The sequence below is a fragment of the Tasmannia lanceolata genome, unplaced genomic scaffold (assembly GCF_043159265.1).
Source record: "Tasmannia lanceolata isolate RefF3 unplaced genomic scaffold, GAP_Taslan_0.1 ptg000013l, whole genome shotgun sequence".
Lineage (NCBI taxonomy): Eukaryota > Viridiplantae > Streptophyta > Magnoliopsida > Canellales > Winteraceae > Tasmannia > Tasmannia lanceolata.
This window is the reverse complement of record NW_027518690.1, coordinates 33,823,477-33,846,367: the sequence shown is the minus strand read 5'-3', so window position 1 is coordinate 33,846,367 and position 22,891 is coordinate 33,823,477. Positions and strand designations below refer to the sequence as shown.

The 22,891-nt window shown below is 38.7% G+C and overlaps 1 protein-coding gene across 1 annotated transcript; it reads right to left on the bottom strand.

Moving 5' to 3' along the window:
* Window positions 1–21,667: 21,667 nt before the first annotated feature.
* LOC143891183 (protein FAR1-RELATED SEQUENCE 12-like) lies at window positions 21,668–22,825 on the bottom strand. Its single transcript, XM_077395816.1, has 2 exons — window positions 22,339–22,825; window positions 21,668–22,197 (listed from the first exon to the last, which is right to left on the bottom strand). The coding sequence occupies exons 1-2, from the start codon at window positions 22,823–22,825 to the stop codon at window positions 21,668–21,670; spliced, it is 1,017 nt and encodes a 338-aa protein (XP_077251931.1).
* Window positions 22,826–22,891: the final 66 nt, after the last annotated feature.

Here is a 22,891-nt window from a genome sequence, read left to right as displayed (position 1 = left end):
GGTTACGAGAATGGAAGGTATGGGGAGTTATCCACCACATGCACCATTCTTGTCCGATAATCGGTCTTCGATTCCAAAAGCCAACTCTTTTAAATTTATTTTAAATGGCTCATTCAACTCTATGTTAATGTGCGAACTAAGTGACATGCATCCTAGAATCTAATTTCAATGTGAATCCTAGATGTGTATCTTGATTTATTAATTTGTCTGGATTCATTCTAAGTGAAAGTTCTCCTAGAATTCTAATTTCATGGAAAACCCTAACTGATTTGATTAAGTATTTACAAGAAAATTAATATACAAAACACCACAATTTGTTGTGGTGCCGACTCGCGGGTGGTATGCCGTCAGACATCCAAGCTGCCTACGTACCCAAGCCTCACTGGGATCAGAGTCGACGTAGTTCGGTGCACCTAAGCTAAGCTACTTATGCCTAACTCAACTAGGACACCGACTTAAACGGATTTGACTGTTTCAACAGTTTTAAAAGTAGTTATTTAATTCAAGTTGAGGATTTTATTATCTTAGGATTTCATCTAAGATGCTGTATGATTCTTATCTAAATGCAAGTTGTTCCTTAGACTAATGCAGGTTTGCCTACATCCTAGTTTACTAGGCTTGTCTTAAGGAAAGATTGGGTGACTAGTGTAACTAGACCTATGGTACGGTTGCTATTCATAGCAAGCGTCCGTGATGAGGCTGGACTCCTAACTCTAGGACTCCCTAAAACCTAGGACACGGCACGACACCAGTGTTCCTAAATTGGGCTCTAATGGTTCTTAGATTGGAAACCATAATCCAATGGTTCCGAAAGACACAAGATAAATCGATTTAAGTTCTCGAGGTTAATGAGTTTCAGATTTCGAAGATTTTTAGTTTCTAGACATTTAAGGATTACCAATGGTTCTAGGGTTCACCAATTTCGGCCTTGAATGGCATCCAAAGGAGGGAATCGTGCGCTCTTTCCTTGTGCAATTTAATACTTAGGTTATAGCATCTTATTGCCTGGCAGAATCTCAGGATTTCCGTGGACAATAACCTCGGAGCCAACAACATGCTATAACTTAAATATTCAAATTATCAAAGATCAAGTTGCAATTGGGATACGATTATGGATGCACTGGCCATTTTTCCAGGAAAATCTAAAGATCCTAAAATTTCTGTTTCAATGGATTAAGGAGTGAACATGTGACAGAATTTTAAAGTTCATTAGGAATTTTTATATGATTTTCAATTAATTTCGAATTTTCCATGGATTTTATCAATTTTAAGCATATGAGCGGTTTTACAAGTGAAATTGTTGCAAATAAATTCAAAATGATTTGAAATTTCTACAGCAGCAAGATGAAAATGTATGTAGCTTACAGGATGAGTTTTGCATATTTTTACATTAAATTCACATTTAATCTTGATTAAACCATTAAATGTCCAGATTGCACAATTAACACATAAACGAGTAGAAATATAACTCTAAATTCTATGAAATTTCTACAGAAATACTATATGAATCAAAATAGCATGCAGTGAGATTTTCATGAATTGTAGAAATTATTTACTACCAATTTCGGATTTTACAATTTCCAGACCAGATTATAAATTAACACTACATCCCATATTAAAACAGATCCAAATAACACGAAAATTTTACAGTAACAAGTAATATGGAAGATAAGACTACTGTAAAAATTTTATGAATTTTAATGATGATCTGATGTTAGTAAAAATTCTCCTAAAATCTGATAAGTTTCAAAGAAAATATTAAATAATATACCAAATAAACTCCAAAAATCTTTATAAATTCATGGTAAAATGAATCAGTAACATATTATTTTCCCACGAAATTTCATTAATTTTAGAATCTGTTTGGTATATAATTTAATTTTTCTTCGTCAAAAGATGTTTTTTGAAGAGTTTTCCATTTTTAAAACACAATTTGCGGAAAAAATCAGAAAAATTCGGAAAAATACAGAAATATTTTGAGAACAATGCACCTACCTGTGGTGAAGATCTCCGCCCAATCCAAAAAAATATAAAAAATCCTGCCGCCGCCGATCCGCTCCGCCGTCTTTCGCTTTCTCTGGAGTGTTTAGAGGGAGTGATTGAGGGAGTGAAGAGATAATGGAAGAAGAATATTAGGGAGAGGGATGGAAGAATATATTGAGGAAAGGGATTGGAGGGAGTGATTAGAAGAGATAATGGAAGAGAAAGAGATAATGGAAGATAAATTTCTCTTTTTTTTTCCTCTCCTCATTATGGATGGGAAGGGAGATATATATAGGGAGAGAAAGAGAGAGAGAGAGATATGTTGGTGGAGAGCTCATCATGTTGTCCCTCTTAGTGGAGAATCCATCATTATTGTTCTTAGTGGAGGGCCCATCATGTTTCTTAGTGGAGAGTCCATCATTATTGCTCTTAGTGGAGGGCCCATCATGTTTCTTAGTGGAGAGTCCATCATTATTGCTCTTAGTGGAGGGCCCATCATGTTTCTTAGTGGAGAGTCCATCATTATTGCTCTTAGTGGAGGGCCCATCATGTTGTCTTAGTGGAGAGCTACCATCATTGCTCTTCATAAGAGGCCTCACAAGAGGCCCCACTGAGGCCCCACAACGCGGGCCCCACAATGTGGGCCCTCGGTTGATTCGATTTTAAACAAATGTTCAATGCGAGTCCAAATTTAATCAAAATGCATCATGCGGCCCCACCAAATGGGTCCAACTTTCTCGATCCAAATTTAATCGAAGCACCCAATGCGGGCCCACCAAACGGGTCCCAATTCTCTCTGGTTTAGATTTTTCTGAATAATCCTTCTCAACATTTAGCGGGAAAATACGAAACACGACGGAAACGACCAAAAATATTTAGAAATGTAACAAACGGATGCGGGAAAGAAAGACATTGGAAAACCGACGGAAAACAAACCCTAATTTCTTTATCGATTAAGGTAGAGCAAAATGGGGTGTCTACAGATGCCCCTCTTTGGTAGAGATGACGTAGTCATCGAATACCAAAGTCAAAATGACAGAGCCATTTTGCGTAGCTTTAATCGACAAAAGACTCTACACAAACGGAACTTAGACGCAAACATTTACTACCTAATGCAAGGCCCTAAATGAAATCCTAGAATTAGAACATAATAAGAAATCCTGATGCGGTGCCGTTCACAAACGGGCAACGAGAGAATGAGATACCACTTTCGAATGGATTCCGAACAGAAAGAACAAAGATCGTTCTCAAGCGGTGTTTTTTTTTTTTTTTTTTTTTTTTTTTTTTTTTTTTTAAATGAGACATCTTTCACAAGCGGGCTCAAGGAGGATAAGAGACCATTCACAAATGGACTCAGACAATGAGGTACCATTCACAAACGGCCTCAAGGAGGATATGAGACCATTCACAAATGGACTCAGACAATGAGGTACCATTCACAAACGGCCTCAAGGAGGATATGAGACCATTCACAAATGGACTCAGAAAATGAGGTACCGTTCACAAACGGGCTTAAGGAGAAGACGAGATCATTCACAAATGGACTCGAGAAACGAGGCACCGTTCACAAACGGGCTCAAGGAGAATAAGAGACCATTCACAAATGGACTCAGAAAATGAGGTACCGTTCACAAACAGGCTCAAGGAGAAGACGAGACCATTCACAAATGGACTCGAGAAACGAGGCACCGTTCACAAACGGACTTAAGGAGAAGACGAGACCATTCACAAATGGACTCGAGAAACGAGGCACCGTTCACAAACGGGTTCAAGGAGAATAAGAGACCATTCACAAATGGACTCAGAAAATGAGGTACCGTTCACAAACGGGCTCAAGGAGAAGACGAGACCATTCACAAATGGACTCGAGAAACGAGGCACCGTTCACAAACGGGCTTAAGGAGAAGACGAGACCATTCACAAATGGACTCGAGAAACGAGGCACCGTTCACAAACGGGCTCAAGGAGAATAAGAGACCATTCACAAATGGACTCAGAAAATGAGGTACCGTTCACAAACGGGCTCAAGGAGAAGACGAGACCATTCACAAATGGACTCGAGAAACGAGGCACCGTTCACAAACGGGCTTAAGGAGAAGACGAGACCATTCACAAATGGACTCGAGAAACGAGGCACCGTTTACAAACGGGCTCAAGGAGAATAAGAGACCATTCACAAATGGACTCAGAAAATGAGGTACCGTTCACAAACGGGCTTAAGGAGAAGACGAGACCATTTACAAATGGACTCGAGAAAAGAGGACCGTTCACAAACGGGCTCAAAGAAACAAGATAGCTTTGATTGATGAATTCAACAACGAAGAATTTAGAGTTTTTTTTTTTTTATGAACTTGAATTTGACATAGGATTGGATTTGATGAATTTTTGATTTTTCAGAAATAAGGCACCGTCCACAACCGGGCTCAAGGAGGACATGAGACCATAAACAAATGGACTCAGAAAATGAGGCACCGTTCACAAACGGGCTTGAAGAGGATATGAGACAATTTACAAATGAACTTCAGAAAATGAGACACCGTTCACAAACGGGATGAAGGGGAACATGAGACCATTTACAAATGAACTTCAGAAATGAGGCGCCGTTCACAAACGGGCTTAAGGAGAAGACGAGACCATTCACAAATGGACTCGAGAAACGAGGCACCGTTCACAAACGGGCTCTAGGAGAACATGAGACCATTCATAAATGGACTCGAGAAATGAGGCACCGTTCACAAATGGGCTCAAAGAAACAAGATAGCTTCAACCACGAAGAATTTAGAGATTTTTCATAAACTTGAATTTGACATAGGATTGGATTTGATGAATTTTTGATTTTTTTTGAACTTAATGAAATCGAGGATGTTATAGATCGTGCCTGACAAAGATATCGGAAACTAGGACTTTGACGAATGATGAAACGGCAAACCGAAGAACCATTACTAACAAGAATGGATTAGAAACACTTTTATGAAACTTCAACAAGATTTTTCTCAAAGAGACTGCTGGTCTTGTCTTTGGGGATTTGGATAACTGAAACCTTGAACAAGACACTTAAAATTGGTAATCTAGAACAACGGCTCTCTTGGATATAATCATGGAAAAGTGGGACTTGCCTCTTGATAGGTGTTTAGATAAACATTTCTTGACCAGGATAGTATTTAACTAACTGGAAGGAAATTCTGAATTTTAACGGTTCATCTTTCTGAGAAATTGGCTCGACCATCATTGCATCTGAGGCTCTTCCAAGCTTAAGATGCCTTTTTGAGGTATGATCTTTTTACGGAAGCTGGGCTTTCTGATGTTTCTACTTCTGAACTCTTCTGAGTTGATCATCTTTGAAATGAAGCTGTTTGACTGGATTCTCAATCTCTTTCAGGTACAATCGAAGGGAGCTGACGAAGTCGGGCCTCCTTCACCGAGACAGTTGCATTAGTTTGGACACAAGGACGACGATTGACTCTTTTTAAAGAGAAAACTTAGATAAAAGGAACTACTCAAAGGATTGAGGAGCTTTGAATGAGTGAACTTAGAATAACAAAGATTGACTGACTACACTGACAGACACAGTAATGCTTCTGACTTAGTTAACGCTTTGTTCGATAAGTCTATCTTTTCAAAGAGTAGTTTCTCAATTAATAAACACTGGACTTTTTCTTTAAAACAGTAATGCCCCAAGGATTTAATTACCACTCCTAAGATTGCTTAGCTTCTATGCCCCCAGTTTTGAGGATGTCACTTGAATTTGCTTGAACTTCAGTTGATCTTCAGTCTTGATACCGGCTGTAGCCTTCTTATATCGATTCTCTTACCGTGAGCAAGTCACCTCTTCAGGGTTTTTGACTTGGCGGACCGCGCTAGCCTTAACTTTTGCCTGAACCACCTTTCTAGGTTTTCGATCCAGCAGGCTATTCCCTTAGCTTTTGCCTAAGTCGCCCTTTCGGGTTTTCAACTTAGCAGGGGAATGATCTTAAATTTTGCCTAAACCGCCCTTTCAGGTTTTCAGTCTAACAGATCTTCAAACTCCATTTTTTTTTATTCATCATCATTTTTTTTTTGTTTCGGGACCTAGATCATTAGTTCTGAACACCGGAAGGACTTTATAGGTAGGATAGGGCTTTTCAAAGAATGGCTTAAGGTTCAACAAAGATTTCGACCGAACCTGTGAATAGGTTGCCTACATATCCCAAGGTAGGAATCAGGTCGTGTATAGTTCAGGGCGAATGCCCCTAGTTTGAAGATAAATTGTTCGAAAGTTTATTGATTTTTCTTTTTTTTTCTTCTTTCTGGAATAATTGACTTCTCTTCTTTAGGAACTTGTCCCCTTTTTTTTCTGAAAGGATTGAATTTCTTTTTTTTTTTGGATTGATTGAATTGCTTTTCTTTTTTGAATTGACCGAACTCAGTTTAACCGAGCTGCCTACATACCCCAGTGTAGGGATCAGGTCTCGCGTAGTTCGGGGCGAATGCCCCTAGTTTGATGGGTTTTCAAGAAAATTTCATTTAGGCTCGAAGGGTTTGCAAACCAGTATTCTTTTGACGTTGGGTTCTGATTTTGGGATTTATTCGGCCAAAGGAGGCCTTCCGATGTTCAGATTGGGAGTCGATCTAGTTTACTAGAGTCCCTCTGGTACTGATTATTTATTTTTTTATTTTCTTTTTCTTTTTTTTACGGAGTTTGACGGCATTTCCAGGTAAGAGATAATAAATCTTCTTCTTTCAAGATTCTAATACGTGCCTTCGACTTTCATAGAGCGAAACTTGTTCTTCGACATCCTCCATCTATGGATTTGTAACTCTTGATATCTGATGATCACTTTTCAATGCTTGCTCTTGAACTTCTTATCTCGAATTTGATGGCTTCATGTTATGAATTTGAGAACCAAGGTCATTGATTGGAAATATGAAAGTTGTTTCCACTCCATGCCCCTTGCATAGCATATGATATTCACTTCATTCTTTCTTGAACCTTCTATCTGGGTCTTTCTCTTGGCATTAATGGTAACACTTACCGGACCATCTTTTTATCCTCAAAATGGGTTTACCAATTCTTCACACTTTTCAGAGGGTAATGTATTTTCAATCGGCATTTACTGGATCAAGGTTTCAGTGCCAGTGTTTACCACTTTAATTTCATCTTTGAAAGGCTGAGATTGGCGCTCCTCCTCTTGTTCAAGTAATTGTTGTGACTCAAGTGGAGTTTCGCCAATTTTGTCCTCATTTGAGGAGGGAGTCTTACTTTAAGATCAGAAGCATACTTAAGAAACAGACACAAGTGAACTATTGAAACTTGAAATTTTATTTAAAGGAAAGGCTATTACATCTGACGACCTATCCTGAACATGCTCAGGATTCACAACTCTGAATAAAGAGAAAAGCAAACGATAACTTGCCTGGACTAGGCATTAACCTTGAACTGTAAAACCGGACTCAACAATTGTACTGACCATGGTGACTGACTCAACATAAAATAGTAAATGACTAAAACTTTAACTGCTGCAACTGTCTAGCTTTGGAGGCTCGGCGAAAGCTGGCTCATAAATGGTACTTTCAACTTCTGATTCTTTTCATTGCAACCGGACCTGTGCCCCTTTGAGCCTTCAGTTATTTAAGCATTGCGAACGGCTGGCGGCAGTACTGCATGATTCGGTAATGGGTTATTGGTAGCAACGGGACTTGGCTCAAACACAAGGCTTTTATTGTCGAGCAACCTCTGGATTCTGAATTTTAGGGCAATGCAATTATCAGTGAGATGGCCAGAATTTCTATGGTATTCGCAGTGTTGATCTGTTCGCCAATTTGCTGGTAAAGGATTAGGAAGAGCCCTAATGTCGGGTAGGATTATGCGACCTGAGGCTAAACACTCCTTGAGTATCACAGATGGTGGAAGAGGGAGAGGGGTAAATTCTGTCTGGGCCTGTGGCCGAGGTGCGACAGCAGGTTGGGTATAATCCATCACCATGGGGTTCTGAGGTTTTGAAGGCTGAGGCTTGGAGCGGGAAAGGTTATTAATTTCAGCTGATGGAGGCTTCCTGAATTCTTTGGTATTCGGGTTACTTCGGTTGAACACACCTTGAGCCATAGCCTCCTCTATTTGGGTGCCTGCCACGATAAAGTGTTTGAAGTCCGGATAATACTGCAACGACATGTGATACTGGAGCTGGGGGGAAATATTTTTCATGATTATTTGGACCTGCTCTTCCTCAGAAGGGCGCTCCATCATCTGAGCTGCTATTCTCCTCCATCTTTTCACAAAGGTCAGAAAGGATTCCCTCAAGTCTTGCTTTGTCCTTTCCAAATCCTTTCTGGTGATTTCTGTCCCGTCATCATATTTGAATTGCCTGATGAACTGCTCGCCGATATCCTTCCATGTCCTGTAACGAGTCTTGTCCAAGACCATGAACCACCTCCTGGCAACCTTGGTTAGGGAAACCGGGAACAATTGAGCCATTTGCTCAGAAGATAAGCCTTGAGGTTGACACATGATGGTGAACATTTGCAAATGTGTGATTGGACAACCCACACCATCATATTTATCAAAGTCCGGCATTTGAAAATTGGCTGGGAGACGGATTTCTGGGAACAGTGTGAGGTCACTTGGATTGAAACCACCCTGGTCCTGAAACTGAATGTCCTGAACCTTCCTGGTAAGACTTTCTAATTTCTCCATAACTACTTTATCAACCATGGACTGAGAAGGCCTGCTGCGATCTTCGCTGTACTGCTCTTTTTCAAAATCTTCTTCAGTTTTGTCAGGGATAGGAATGAACACTGGCTGGGCAGGTGCGGCTGAAGTAACTGTATGGTGCATGGACCCTTTATCTTTGGACAACGATGGCCCCAACTTTTCAGAAAGCTGGGCCCTGATAACTTGGTTCTCTTCTTTGAGTTCTTGAAGCTGCCGGAGAATCAAGGTGAGAGTATCGGTAATAGCAGCGGGTGGAAGACTACTGTTCTGGTTTTCTGCCATTGGGGAGGATGAGGATGGGAAAGAAGGAGATGCTGGGGTCCTCAGAGAAGGTGGCGGGGAGACAGATTTCCTCTACAATCGAGAAGAGATCCGAACCCAAGGAATAGTAGGGTTAGCTATGGTGTTTAGTGCCCTGTCATGGAAATAATGAACACGAGGTATATGAGCTTGGCATTCATGGAGTGTTTCTTCTCAATGACTGAAAAATATTACACATTTAAGCAAGTAATTGGGACAATAGAATGAATCCAAATGATGAGGGGAATGCCCTTAGTTCAAGGATTATGAGAGTAAACTCTGAAGGATTTAGCAGAAATATTCTTGAAAAAGGTAGCCCCTAGAGGAGGAAGAGATCAAGGGTACAGGCAAGATTGGATCATCAAGATTGCACGATCAAATGATTGAGACACAATTTCCGCCAATGAAGACACAATCGAATCCCACAAGAGACGAATGATAGACACATGATCAAAATGTGAGATTGCATAGGATTACTTTCAACGGGTAGATCAAGAATAACTAATCCTATGAGATCTTTGGAAATGATGGGATTTATATCCTAACCCCAAAGGAAAAGTTTTTAGTCTTCGCACATTTTAACAGTGTTACCTGAAGGCATCAACCCTAATCCTAATCTAGCGGAGTGGAGAGAGGATCTCGACTCATGACTTTGTTTGTGTACCTAGGACCGATCGTAGCCATTGGAAGATGGACTACGGCCTAATCTAGACACAAATGGGTAGGATATCCTAAACTAGGCTCACACACGTGATGTACATGTGTTCGTATATTACATGCATGTGTGGGTTAATCTAGGGGTAAGGCCAAGAGTTCCCTTAGCGCGAATCCATGTTCGATATACTGTACCAGTGTCCGGCGTATCAGTACGTGAACAAGGGATCCGTTTACGCACCATAAAGGTACTAGGCTAAGGGTGGAATGCTTCTCTAGCACAGAGGCACCAGGTGATGAAATCCCAGTCAACCATGCTAGATAACACTCCGGGTTCCTAAAATAGGACGTGTGTGCATGTGAAATGCAAGGGTTTAGATGCAAGTGATGTAAGTGTGTGCAATAAGTTCGCGCAATCTATGATGCCTTCAGGTTTTGTTAAATTAAGTTCGAGTAAAATGTGATGAGAAAATAAAACGAGACAAACTAATCTAACAAGTATAGAGTTTTTATGAGCCAGTTAAATTAAATTCAAATGAATTATCTTTTGAAATTTTAATGAAGTTAGGTGGTCCCCAGCAGAGTCGCCAGACTGTGGGACATGATCCCGCGAGAGGGGCGTGGGGCGCGAGCCGCCGCGCGCTCTCCTTTGGTCTCTCGTTCCCACGCGATTGGCGTGTGCATTTTAATATTGATTTGAATTCGTCTTTCCTGTGGACTTGGGATCACTAAGGCAATCCGAATTCCACACGAAAGAGACTGACAGAGTCGCCACCTAGATGTGGGATCTAGGACCCATAATTAACCAGAAATCTAGACTCGCTACCTGGTTACGAGAATGGAAGGTATGGGGAGTTATCCACCACATGCACCATTCTTGTCCGATAATCGGTCTTCGATTCCAAAAGCCAACTCTTTTAAATTTATTTTAAATGGCTCATTCAACTCTATGTTAATGTGCGAACTAAGTGACATGCATCCTAGAATCTAATTTCAATGTGAATCCTAGATGTGTATCTTGATTTATTAATTTGTCTGGATTCATTCTAAGTGAAAGTTCTCCTAGAATTCTAATTTCATGGAAAACCCTAACTGATTTGATTAAGTATTTACAAGAAAATTAATATACAAAACACCACAATTTGTTGTGGTGCCGACTCGCGGGTGGTATGCCGTCAGACATCCAAGCTGCCTACGTACCCAAGCCTCACTGGGATCAGAGTCGACGTAGTTCGGTGCACCTAAGCTAAGCTACTTATGCCTAACTCAACTAGGACACCGACTTAAACGGATTTGACTGTTTCAACAGTTTTAAAAGTAGTTATTTAATTCAAGTTGAGGATTTTATTATCTTAGGATTTCATCTAAGATGCTGTATGATTCTTATCTAAATGCAAGTTGTTCCTTAGACTAATGCAGGTTTGCCTACATCCTAGTTTACTAGGCTTGTCTTAAGGAAAGATTGGGTGACTAGTGTAACTAGACCTATGGTACGGTTGCTATTCATAGCAAGCGTCCGTGATGAGGCTGGACTCCTAACTCTAGGACTCCCTAAAACCTAGGACACGGCACGACACCAGTGTTCCTAAATTGGGCTCTAATGGTTCTTAGATTGGAAACCATAATCCAATGGTTCCGAAAGACACAAGATAAATCGATTTAAGTTCTCGAGGTTAATGAGTTTCAGATTTCGAAGATTTTTAGTTTCTAGACATTTAAGGATTACCAATGGTTCTAGGGTTCACCAATTTCGGCCTTGAATGGCATCCAAAGGAGGGAATCGTGCGCTCTTTCCTTGTGCAATTTAATACTTAGGTTATAGCATCTTATTGCCTGGCAGAATCTCAGGATTTCCGTGGACAATAACCTCGGAGCCAACAACATGCTATAACTTAAATATTCAAATTATCAAAGATCAAGTTGCAATTGGGATACGATTATGGATGCACTGGCCATTTTTCCAGGAAAATCTAAAGATCCTAAAATTTCTGTTTCAATGGATTAAGGAGTGAACATGTGACAGAATTTTAAAGTTCATTAGGAATTTTTATATGATTTTCAATTAATTTCGAATTTTCCATGGATTTTATCAATTTTAAGCATATGAGCGGTTTTACAAGTGAAATTGTTGCAAATAAATTCAAAATGATTTGAAATTTCTACAGCAGCAAGATGAAAATGTATGTAGCTTACAGGATGAGTTTTGCATATTTTTACATTAAATTCACATTTAATCTTGATTAAACCATTAAATGTCCAGATTGCACAATTAACACATAAACGAGTAGAAATATAACTCTAAATTCTATGAAATTTCTACAGAAATACTATATGAATCAAAATAGCATGCAGTGAGATTTTCATGAATTGTAGAAATTATTTACTACCAATTTCGGATTTTACAATTTCCAGACCAGATTATAAATTAACACTACATCCCATATTAAAACAGATCCAAATAACACGAAAATTTTACAGTAACAAGTAATATGGAAGATAAGACTACTGTAAAAATTTTATGAATTTTAATGATGATCTGATGTTAGTAAAAATTCTCCTAAAATCTGATAAGTTTCAAAGAAAATATTAAATAATATACCAAATAAACTCCAAAAATCTTTATAAATTCATGGTAAAATGAATCAGTAACATATTATTTTCCCACGAAATTTCATTAATTTTAGAATCTGTTTGGTATATAATTTAATTTTTCTTCGTCAAAAGATGTTTTTTGAAGAGTTTTCCATTTTTAAAACACAATTTGCGGAAAAAATCAGAAAAATTCGGAAAAATACAGAAATATTTTGAGAACAATGCACCTACCTGTGGTGAAGATCTCCGCCCAATCCAAAAAAATATAAAAAATCCTGCCGCCGCCGATCCGCTCCGCCGTCTTTCGCTTTCTCTGGAGTGTTTAGAGGGAGTGATTGAGGGAGTGAAGAGATAATGGAAGAAGAATATTAGGGAGAGGGATGGAAGAATATATTGAGGAAAGGGATTGGAGGGAGTGATTAGAAGAGATAATGGAAGAGAAAGAGATAATGGAAGATAAATTTCTCTTTTTTTTTCCTCTCCTCATTATGGATGGGAAGGGAGATATATATAGGGAGAGAAAGAGAGAGAGAGAGATATGTTGGTGGAGAGCTCATCATGTTGTCCCTCTTAGTGGAGAATCCATCATTATTGTTCTTAGTGGAGGGCCCATCATGTTTCTTAGTGGAGAGTCCATCATTATTGCTCTTAGTGGAGGGCCCATCATGTTTCTTAGTGGAGAGTCCATCATTATTGCTCTTAGTGGAGGGCCCATCATGTTTCTTAGTGGAGAGTCCATCATTATTGCTCTTAGTGGAGGGCCCATCATGTTGTCTTAGTGGAGAGCTACCATCATTGCTCTTCATAAGAGGCCTCACAAGAGGCCCCACTGAGGCCCCACAACGCGGGCCCCACAATGTGGGCCCTCGGTTGATTCGATTTTAAACAAATGTTCAATGCGAGTCCAAATTTAATCAAAATGCATCATGCGGCCCCACCAAATGGGTCCAACTTTCTCGATCCAAATTTAATCGAAGCACCCAATGCGGGCCCACCAAACGGGTCCCAATTCTCTCTGGTTTAGATTTTTCTGAATAATCCTTCTCAACATTTAGCGGGAAAATACGAAACACGACGGAAACGACCAAAAATATTTAGAAATGTAACAAACGGATGCGGGAAAGAAAGACATTGGAAAACCGACGGAAAACAAACCCTAATTTCTTTATCGATTAAGGTAGAGCAAAATGGGGTGTCTACAACAGCGGAACAAAACATTGCATAGAACTTTAAATTTTCTTCACGATTTTGCTTTTGCCCAAGATCCTAGAGTCTAGATTAGTTAATTATGTTAATTAAACATAAAGAAAAAATTAAAGAACCATGCTGCTTGATCTACTCCTTGAACGGTTGCGATCGTTCTCAACACCGCGAACCCCACAAGTTAAACCGATGGATTCTTTTCTTTACACCATTGATCATGGATGTGAATAATACTTATTCACTTCTTTAAGGTCTGATCTAATCAATACCTTTGATATAAAGATCAGAGAATTATATTGGAAGCCTTTTTCTTTGAATCTATGGAGTGAAATTCCAACAATTGGAGAATATGAAGAGAGAGTGGAAAATAATTTTCCAAGGTGAGAAAAAGTGGCTGACGAATTTTGGAGATGGAATACACTCCAAATTCGTTCAGGCCGCCCTCTTAAATAATAATAAGAGTTTGGTTTTATATTCCCCATGTTTATCTCTCTCAATTCCTATCCAATACGAAGACTAGTTGCATTAAGACTCCTTGACGAATTGGGACTCTTCCCAAACGTCCAAGGCTTTGTGGGGACGCCCAAAAAACCTTGGGGAACGTGTATTGAAGTCTCTCTCCAGCCCTTGTGGCCTTATCTCATAAGAGTTGGTGTTGGAAACAAATTGCTTGCTTCGTAGATCCTACATTTTAGCAATTCTTATCCAAAGAGGAGTTTGAGTGCAACTCCAAGTCTTTGAGGAATTGAGAATGTTTTGCCCAGCTCACCGACTCTTTTGGACTTGTGGTGGGTCCCACCAAGCTTATCTAAATGTATAGTCCTATCCCAATTCCCAATTCCGTTCCAATTCCTCAACTCTTGCAAAACTGGTTTGGGAATAACTATCCTCATTTGGAGTTCACATTATTATACTTATTATTAATCATATTAATAATATATAATAAATAATTAATTAATTATCCATTTAATTAATTACTAACTCGCATCCAATGGGAGTTATTTCGGCTCCAATTTGTCTTCGAAAAATTCTCTCAATGTCTCTGGTTAACTATTAACAAAGACATATATATATATATATACATACTTAATTAATATCCACATTAATCTAACGAATAGTATACGTCCATGCAATTACATAAAATGCGGAACCCTGATCCGTTTGGATGGTATCAGGTCATTCGAGTTATGAGTGGGATCGTTGCAAGGATCCGACGGTCGATCCTGCAGAATCCTATGGTGGGCCCCATTGCGATCTCGCTCTTATAGTTAAACTACACTCGCATTAGGTCAGTGGCCTCCATCAAGACGTAACCCTGAAGATGATCGTCAGATCATCTTACCCCTAATCACATCTTGTATGTGCAAGTCATTTCTTCTTGACTACATCTCTTGAGTTAAGTCATGTGGGGGGGTGGACATCTCTTACCTCCTTGGCCCACTCTTGGTATACCATTTTGGTCAAGCAGTGTTCAGCCTCCAAATGCATTTGTAAAATCCTTTGAAAATATTTCACTGTTTCATAAAACAGTTCAATAAACCTTTTATCAAGTCTGCCTGGCCAGGCTATTTAATAGGCCAACCGCTCTGACAAAATTGTAGATGTCAATCCCTAAAATTAGGGCAAAGAATCTCATATTGAGTATCACTATTGGTCTCGAGGGTTTGCTCTAAGATATAGCTCTATCCGAAAGTGACTATAAACTAGAATCACTATAAGATAGACTAGGACCCTAGAACGAGCCGACAGACCAATAAGATCCCTCAAGTCTAAGGACATGTGAAGGGTCCTGTCTAGAAGAACAACTTTATACTCTCTTGTCCACAAGTTATTCTTTATTTGATCCGGTTCAGTTGCGTGATCCAATTCGTCGCACCCACTCTTCTTGCTTAAGGTCCACTACCCAGATGACCGAGATAAGTTACCTCACGACACATGCATGTAGGCAAGACTGGTGCTAGTTGTATACAGAAAGAGATGTCTAGTCTCTTTCCCAACTTGGAACTATTAAGGCTTGCATAGAACCGAGATGTCATATCTCCTTGCTCCCTTAGATCTGTGAATCCTTTGAGCATGTCATTTCTACTATGCTACCTAAGGACGAACATGTGTCATAAAATGGGTAGATTTATGGAGGTTTATACCTGTCCATTTTAACCTATGAAGTTGATTTTTTGGGCACACCCTATCTATATGAGGGGCTATCAAATGAATGCTTTGGATCGTACAAACAATGTGGGCCCCCTAAGTTTGTGAGCTCTAGCTCATATAAGCTTATATAAGCTCTAGCTCACAAACACTTTTCCCTATATATATATATATATATATATATATATATATATATATATATATATATATATATATAGAGAGAGAGAGAGAGAGAGAGAGAGAGAGAGGAAAATGATTGTGAGCTTGAAGGTCATATAGCTATATGAGCTTGAGAGCCCAAACACAAGTGAGCACACATTGTTAGGATGATCCAAAGCATTCATTTGAAAGGCCCTTATATAGATAGGGTGTGTATAAAAAATCAGCTCCATAGGATCATCCTAACCCATCCAAAAGTAGAGGGCAAAATGGACAGACATCATTTGCCACAAATCTGCCCATTTTTGCCCTCCGCTTTTGGAGGGTTAAGGATGATCCAATGGAGGTGATTTTTGGTACCCACCCTATCTATGATGGGGCCTTGCAAATGAATGGTTTGGATCACCACAAAAAATGTGGGACCCGTGTGTTTGGGCCCTCAAGCTCATATAAGCTATATGAGCTTCAAGCTCACAATCATTTTCCTTATATATATATATATATATATATATATATATATATATATATATATATATATATGTGTGTGTGTGTGTGTGTGTATGAGAAAAGTTTTCCTAGTCAACTCCGTAGAGAAGGTTTTCTAGTCTGCCCTTCTAAAACACCGTCAGATCTAAAGTGGTTTAATCTAAGCCCTTCAAATACAAAACCCAACGATGAAAAGAAAAGAGAAATTTCAGCACCCTATTCCCTCGCTGTCTCTCCAACGAAAGTAGGGTTTTGAAAAAACCCAACCGCGTTGAATCTCTCTCACGCGACAGAGAATCGTTGGGTTTTTTCACCCAACAGAGACCTTACCTCTCAACTCTCTCTCGCCGCCTCTCTCTCTCTCCCTCTCTCGCTCTCACAGTGAGACCTAGTTCTGGGTTTTTCCTACTTTGGCTAGCACAAATCAGAGGGTTTCAGAGACATCTCCAACTGAATCTTGTGAGTTTCTATCTTTTTAATCTCGTTCGAAGCTAGGGTTTCTTGAAATCTTGTTCTAAGCTACGGTTTTTTGAAATGTTTTAAATATTTTTCTAGTGATTAGGTTTCTAGAAATCGTAGAGAGGGATTTTCTAAGATTTTATCCAACATTTTCAGACATCTTTTGGGATTATATGTACTAACATTTTAGGGGTTTTGAACCCAAATTTTCACCTTGTTCGAGCAGGTATTCTTATTGTTCGAGCAGGTATTGTTGTTTGCACATCTGTGTGTTTCCTAGATTTGCAAGGCCATTCTAAGGCCCTGTTCGAGTAGGTATTCTTGTTTGCACATCTTTGTGTTTCCTGGATTTGCAAGGCCATTCTAAGGTTTCAAAGACATCTCCAAATCAAAGGGTTTCAGAGACATCTCCATACGAATCTTGTGAGTTTCTATCTTTTTAATGTTTTTCTAAGCTGGGGCTTCTTGAAATCTTATTCTAAGCTATGATTTCTGGAAATGTTTTTCTAAGCTAGGGTTTCTAGAAATGTTTTTAATCTTTTTCTAAGCTAGGGTTTGTAGAAATCTTTTTCTGGTTTGCAAGGTTTAATGGGGTGATTTTAGCAATTTCCAAGGCCATTTTTCTTCCTTTTTTGGCCATTTAAAGCTCATAAAAATGGTTGTTCTGGTGTTTGCTATGAATTTTTCATCCATTTTTAGGTTTTTTTTGCAATGGAGCTACATTTTGGCATTTGTAGCCTGAATGGGGTGATTTTGGTGGTTTGCAAGGCCATTTTCTGCCATTTTCTACCATTTTCAGCCATTTAAAGCTCATAAAAAATGCTTGTTCTGGTTTTTGCTATGAAATTTTCATCCATTTGTAGGGGTTTTTGCAATGGAGCTATATTTTGGCATTCGTAGCCTGAATGTGGTGATTTTGGTGGTTTGCAAGGCCATTTTCTGCCATTTTCAGCCATTTAAAGCTCATAAAAAATTGTTGTTCTGGTTTTTGCTATGAACTTTTCAGTCATTTTAGGGGTTTTTGCAATAGAGCTATTCTTTTGCATTCGTAGCCTGAATGGGGTGATTTTGGTGGTTTGCAATGCCATAAAAAAAAGTTTAATGCGTTTTAATTTTTTTTTTTTAAAACAAATTTAAAACAACAGGTATGCCCACATATATTTGTGTGCCTGAATACCTGTGTACATTTACCTAGTGCTTCCAAGCAAGTTGTGATTAAATCCTTCTATTCAGAGTGTACTGGGATAAAGGGCCTTAAGTAGTGTTACAAATCTAGTGAGTTACTTTCCAGTTACTAGTATAATATTAGAAGGTAAATAATTTAGGCTCCATTTAGCATATTTGGTAGCCTGATTAATATTAAAAGGATAATACTTTAGGTTCCATTAAGCATATTTGGTAGCCTTCAAATCAGAACATCTAGCTAGCAAAACTACGCATCTATTTTTTTAAACAAAACACTAGCTATATCATGTCATGACTTAGCTCAAAGATTGTACTGATGGTGGATCCAGTTGGTTATAGTGGTGGAAGGTGGGAAGGATTTCTTGAAGTACAGTTTTCAGATATGGATCATTTCAGGGACTGTTATGTCTAAAAGCATCTTTTTTTTTGGATATGCTCAGTTCAGAACCTGTTTTAACTCAAATGTGTCTCTTCATATCCAGTTCAAGTTTGCACTACAGGTTCAGTGTATACTTAGTAGTTGTATAGTTTAGTTCTCCTCTCAAATGTCTACACCGCCAGTTGTGTATCTCAATTTTTCTACTTCACATCTGGTATTACAACTTACATAAAGCTCAATTATTCTCTTAACCATTTGCACTACAAGTTACCTAAAGTACAGTTCATTTTCTAATATTTTCTTTATTTTTACAAGGATGGCTTCATCTACCAATACTGATGGAAGGTCAACCCTCTTCAGAATCCTCGTACTTCAATGTAAATGTAACAAGAAAGCTACTCTGAAGATAGCCGAGACTGATACCCTTCTACTCATGCCATTCCAATGTAAGTAAACATGGTTTAATTGATATTTTATTTCTAGGCAATTTCAGAGGTCGAACTTACATCTGTGTAACGTGCAGGATGGTATTACATTGAGGTACAATTATTTTCTATGGGTGGACGATGTGTTAAACAACCCGGAATTTGGGTGCGAATGGCAATCCAATAACCATCTGATAAGGTTGGGAGAAGAGGTAGCCAGATTGAACATGTCGACGCAAGAGACGGCCCTTGCGGTAGCTGATTTGGGAGATGTGTTATCTAGCTTGGTTGGGTAGCAGAGAGAATCCAATAACCATCTGAGAAGCTTGGGAGATGATGTATCGAGATTGAACATGTCGATTAAAGAGACGAAGGAAGCGGTAACTGAATTGAAGCTCTTGCTGTGACGCTCGACAATACTAGAGAATGAGAAGGGGTGGAATAAAGTACTTGGAGTTCTTGCCCCTTTTTTTTTGGTTTTTCGGTACCTATTCCAGTGTATCTCTTCAAAAGTTTCAGATCCTTACCTTGGATTGCCATGACCCTAAAACTGTTATGATTGGATGATCTTAACCTTTAATTTTTTTTTAAGTTTCTTTTTGCACACTATCAATAGTATCCATTTGAGTTAAAAGTTTCTGTATATCTGTGCTGTATGGACACTTAATTGTCAAATGGGTTGTCAATTGGGTTGACTATTTTGTATATCTGTGCTGTGTATTTTGGCTCTTCTTCCTTTGCCTCCTCTCTCTTGTGTCTTAGGTTCTGCAAATGTAATTGTAAGCCCTTGTGTCAGATTGAGAGCTGAATTTGGCTTGGATTATGTAAATTAGGGTTCAGTGCTGATGGAGAACTGTTTCTTCAACCATCAAACATGTACCATTTCAAATAACTAGTTTTAGGAAAGTTTCTTCATTAAATCATAAAGTGCCAAAGGTGACCCATCTTAAGGAAAGTTTCTTCATTAAATCATAAAGAAAAGAGCATTAATGTTTTGAAAGTGGTGAGTTTTGTAGTAGTCATATTGCAATGGATTTGGAAAGTAGAGATGCTCATTTTGAAATTTTTAGATGCTGATGACCTGTTCTGCCTTTTAACTCCTTTTTACTCAGTGCCTACTACTTGAATTTATGGAAAGTTCCAGCATCCCAAACAGGGCATAGCCATGTAAATGTAATATAAAGAATCTATTAATTAAAAAAAAATCGGATAAAATGGATTACAAAAAAAAAATCAATGGATGAACATAATTGCATAAATGCATACAATGTTGGGCAAAATAGAAAAAAGACCCAGGGAATAAAAATCACCCTAATTCTCTCATCCCTGTCAATTAAAGAAGTGAGTGACGATAATATGAAGTGAAATTTGGCATTACAATAGGTGTACTCTTCTCACTTGGTGTACTCTTCTCACTTTTCTTCTTCTCTTCATTTTTCTCTGTGGTCTCCCTCTTCTCTAGTTTGGAATGCGAAGAAACATCTGCAACTTTACCATGATTGGACTTAAAAACTGAAAAGCAAGAAACCCATTTTCGCTGTTGTTGATCTATTCTTCTTGAGTTGTGTATGGGCTTGAGTCTGGTCCTTAAAAGGATTTATTTAGATGGTGAACTACTACAACAAACCCATATATTTGGACTATAAAAATTGATTAGGTTCGATGTTTATTTCATTTTCATAAGTTCCATTGAACACACCCTGTACCCTTATAAGAAAGTGGAGATGTGATGAAAAGCCATTAAAGAACAGCCGTCCCACCTGTTAGATGTCTTCTTGAACTCACCTGTGAGATGTCTTCTTGACCCAATCATGTATACAAATCAGTAGTCATACAACCAAATCATGTATACAAATCAGTGAAGAACAAAAGGAATTCCATTGGCTTAAAGTGCCCATACAACCAAATCATGTATACAAATAAGTCAAGAACAAAAGGAATTCCATTGGCTTAAAGTGCCCATACAACCAAATCATGTATTCAAATCAGTTATCCAGACCGTCCAAACAATGGGCCATGGCCAAAAAGCACCAGTAATTAGTTTGACACTCGGCAAAAGTTACAACCAACTAGTAGAGGACGCATAATTTAAGCACAGATTTTTTTTCTACACATGGCTCATGAAAGATAAAGAAATAGTGACAGTTTCCATGTGCAAAACCACCACATCCTGGGTTCTGTAAGGAGGACGGTATATCAGTCCCTGTAAGAAAGAAATAGTTAAGTGATAAATTTTGTTCCCCTGCTCTCAACAGAAGAGAATAGATATCTAAAGATTAATCATTTTCATACTTCGAAGTTGGGATGTCCACAACACCATCTACACTTTGCCAATTAATCTGTAACATAGTAAAGCACAGGTAAGTTATATGTAGCAGACACATTAAAAGGAACAAGAAAATGAGAAAAAAATAATGTTCTGCAGTGTTTGGGTTATGAGCACAACTAAAAAAAAATTACACAAACCTGTTGTAGTTGTTCAATCTGCCATTAGGTCCTCTTCTGCTTCGTCTTCCTTTTCTTGTCCCTCCACATTTAATTCCTCTTGATCCTTTTTTGTCAACACTATTAGCACACATAGTAAATGAAAAAAGTGATATATATATATATATATATATATATATATATATGTTATCTCCCCTAAAAAAACTAGACAAGGAAGTACAAATCCATACCTTTGAATTCTTTTTATAGGTTCTCATATTATGGCCTAATTCTCCACATTTTTTACACCTCCGTCTCTTGGATCCGGCTTAGGATACCTCTATCGGAGATTTAAACCGTGTAGCATTTCTCGGGCGGCCCTTGGTTTTCACAATCTGGGGGGTCGTGAATAGATATCTGTAGGGTTTCCATAACAATGTTAGACTGTACTTGGCTTCCGCTAGTAGACAAGGCATTTTGCTTTTCTTTCTTACACCGTTCACCATCCGCAATCGATTCCTTAAGAGTTTCATCTATCTTCTTGAACAAGCTCTTTGGACATTGATACTCATCTAAATATCTTTAATACTTTGAAATTAGGAACCATTTATGAAGAGGTGTCATCTCATCATTATCTTCGTCGGCCATAGACACCCCACCATCGAAAACAAATCTTGCTCCAATTGTCGATGTACTCAATATATATCGCTCGGGAATGCTACTTAAATGCCTCAGGGACATTATGCGAAGGATGGGTTTGCATAAAATCCTCTCCATCTCGAACTTGGCACACTCACATGTAGCCATAACCCCTTCTTCAGAATCTTCATAGACAACCTTGCACCATCTCCAAGTCTCCTTATCACTCAATCCTACACTGTATTCTGTCACTTTGTCATTCTCACCCAATAAGTCAAACCAACAATTATTGCTATCCTTCGTCTCTATCTGGAATAGGGTAAACATTGACCTTGTATAACATTTGCCAGCTTGTGCTTCCAATTTGTTCCTTGAAGATAATAATATTGTGTTTGAAGATTTTGTCCTGAAATCCTCTTCAGCTTCTTTTTTTCGACGATCATCAAGTGCCTTATCATATTGTTCGACGAATTCTTATAGAGTAGTGCTATAATTAACAAATATGTCAAAGAATGAGTTGATGCTTTCTCTACGTGAACTGGATGACATGCCAGCAGTGAAAGTGCCCCTAAAATAAGCTGACACCCAATGACTCTGTAGCTGCCACATGTTACCTAGCCAACTGTTTCCTTCAATCTCATATTTCTGCTCAAATTTTCCCCATTCTTCCTCACATTCATGTATGTTTTTCTTAAAATACCACCTATTGTAATCCTTACTAAACTCACTATCAGAATCTCCAATGGGTGCAATATGCTCAACTAGGTGCCTTTGTATGTGCCACGACCAAAACCTATGACGTATGTTTGGGAAAATAGTTCTGATTGCATTTCTCATAACAATGTCGATGTCTGTGATAATACAACCAGGAGCTTTACCAAACATGCATTTGAACCATTGCTCAAATAACCATGTAAATGTCTCATCTCTCTCATCTGCTAATAACGCACATCCGAATAAGATAGATTGCCTATGATGGTTAACTCCAGTAAATGGTGCGAAAGGCATCTGAAGCCTATTCATCATGTAGGTCACATCAAACACAATGACATCAGAGAAGGCCAAGTAAGCATTCGTAGCCCGTGAATCGGCCCAAAACATGGGTTGCAAATTCCCCTTGTTATCTAATGGAACTGTAGGACTACTAGGAATGCTTCTTTCCCCATA

What these genes read in the sequence shown, in the direction of transcription:
- LOC143891183 (XM_077395816.1), bottom strand. Translation starts at nt 22,825, where the DNA reads ATGTTTTGGGCCGATTCACGGGCTACGAATGCTTACTTGGCCTTCTCT. An exon ending in TGAAGGAAACAGTTGGCTAG is followed by an intron (nt 22,198 to 22,338) that starts GTAACATGTGGC and finishes CTACTCTATAAG; the next exon opens with AATTCGTCGAACAATATGAT.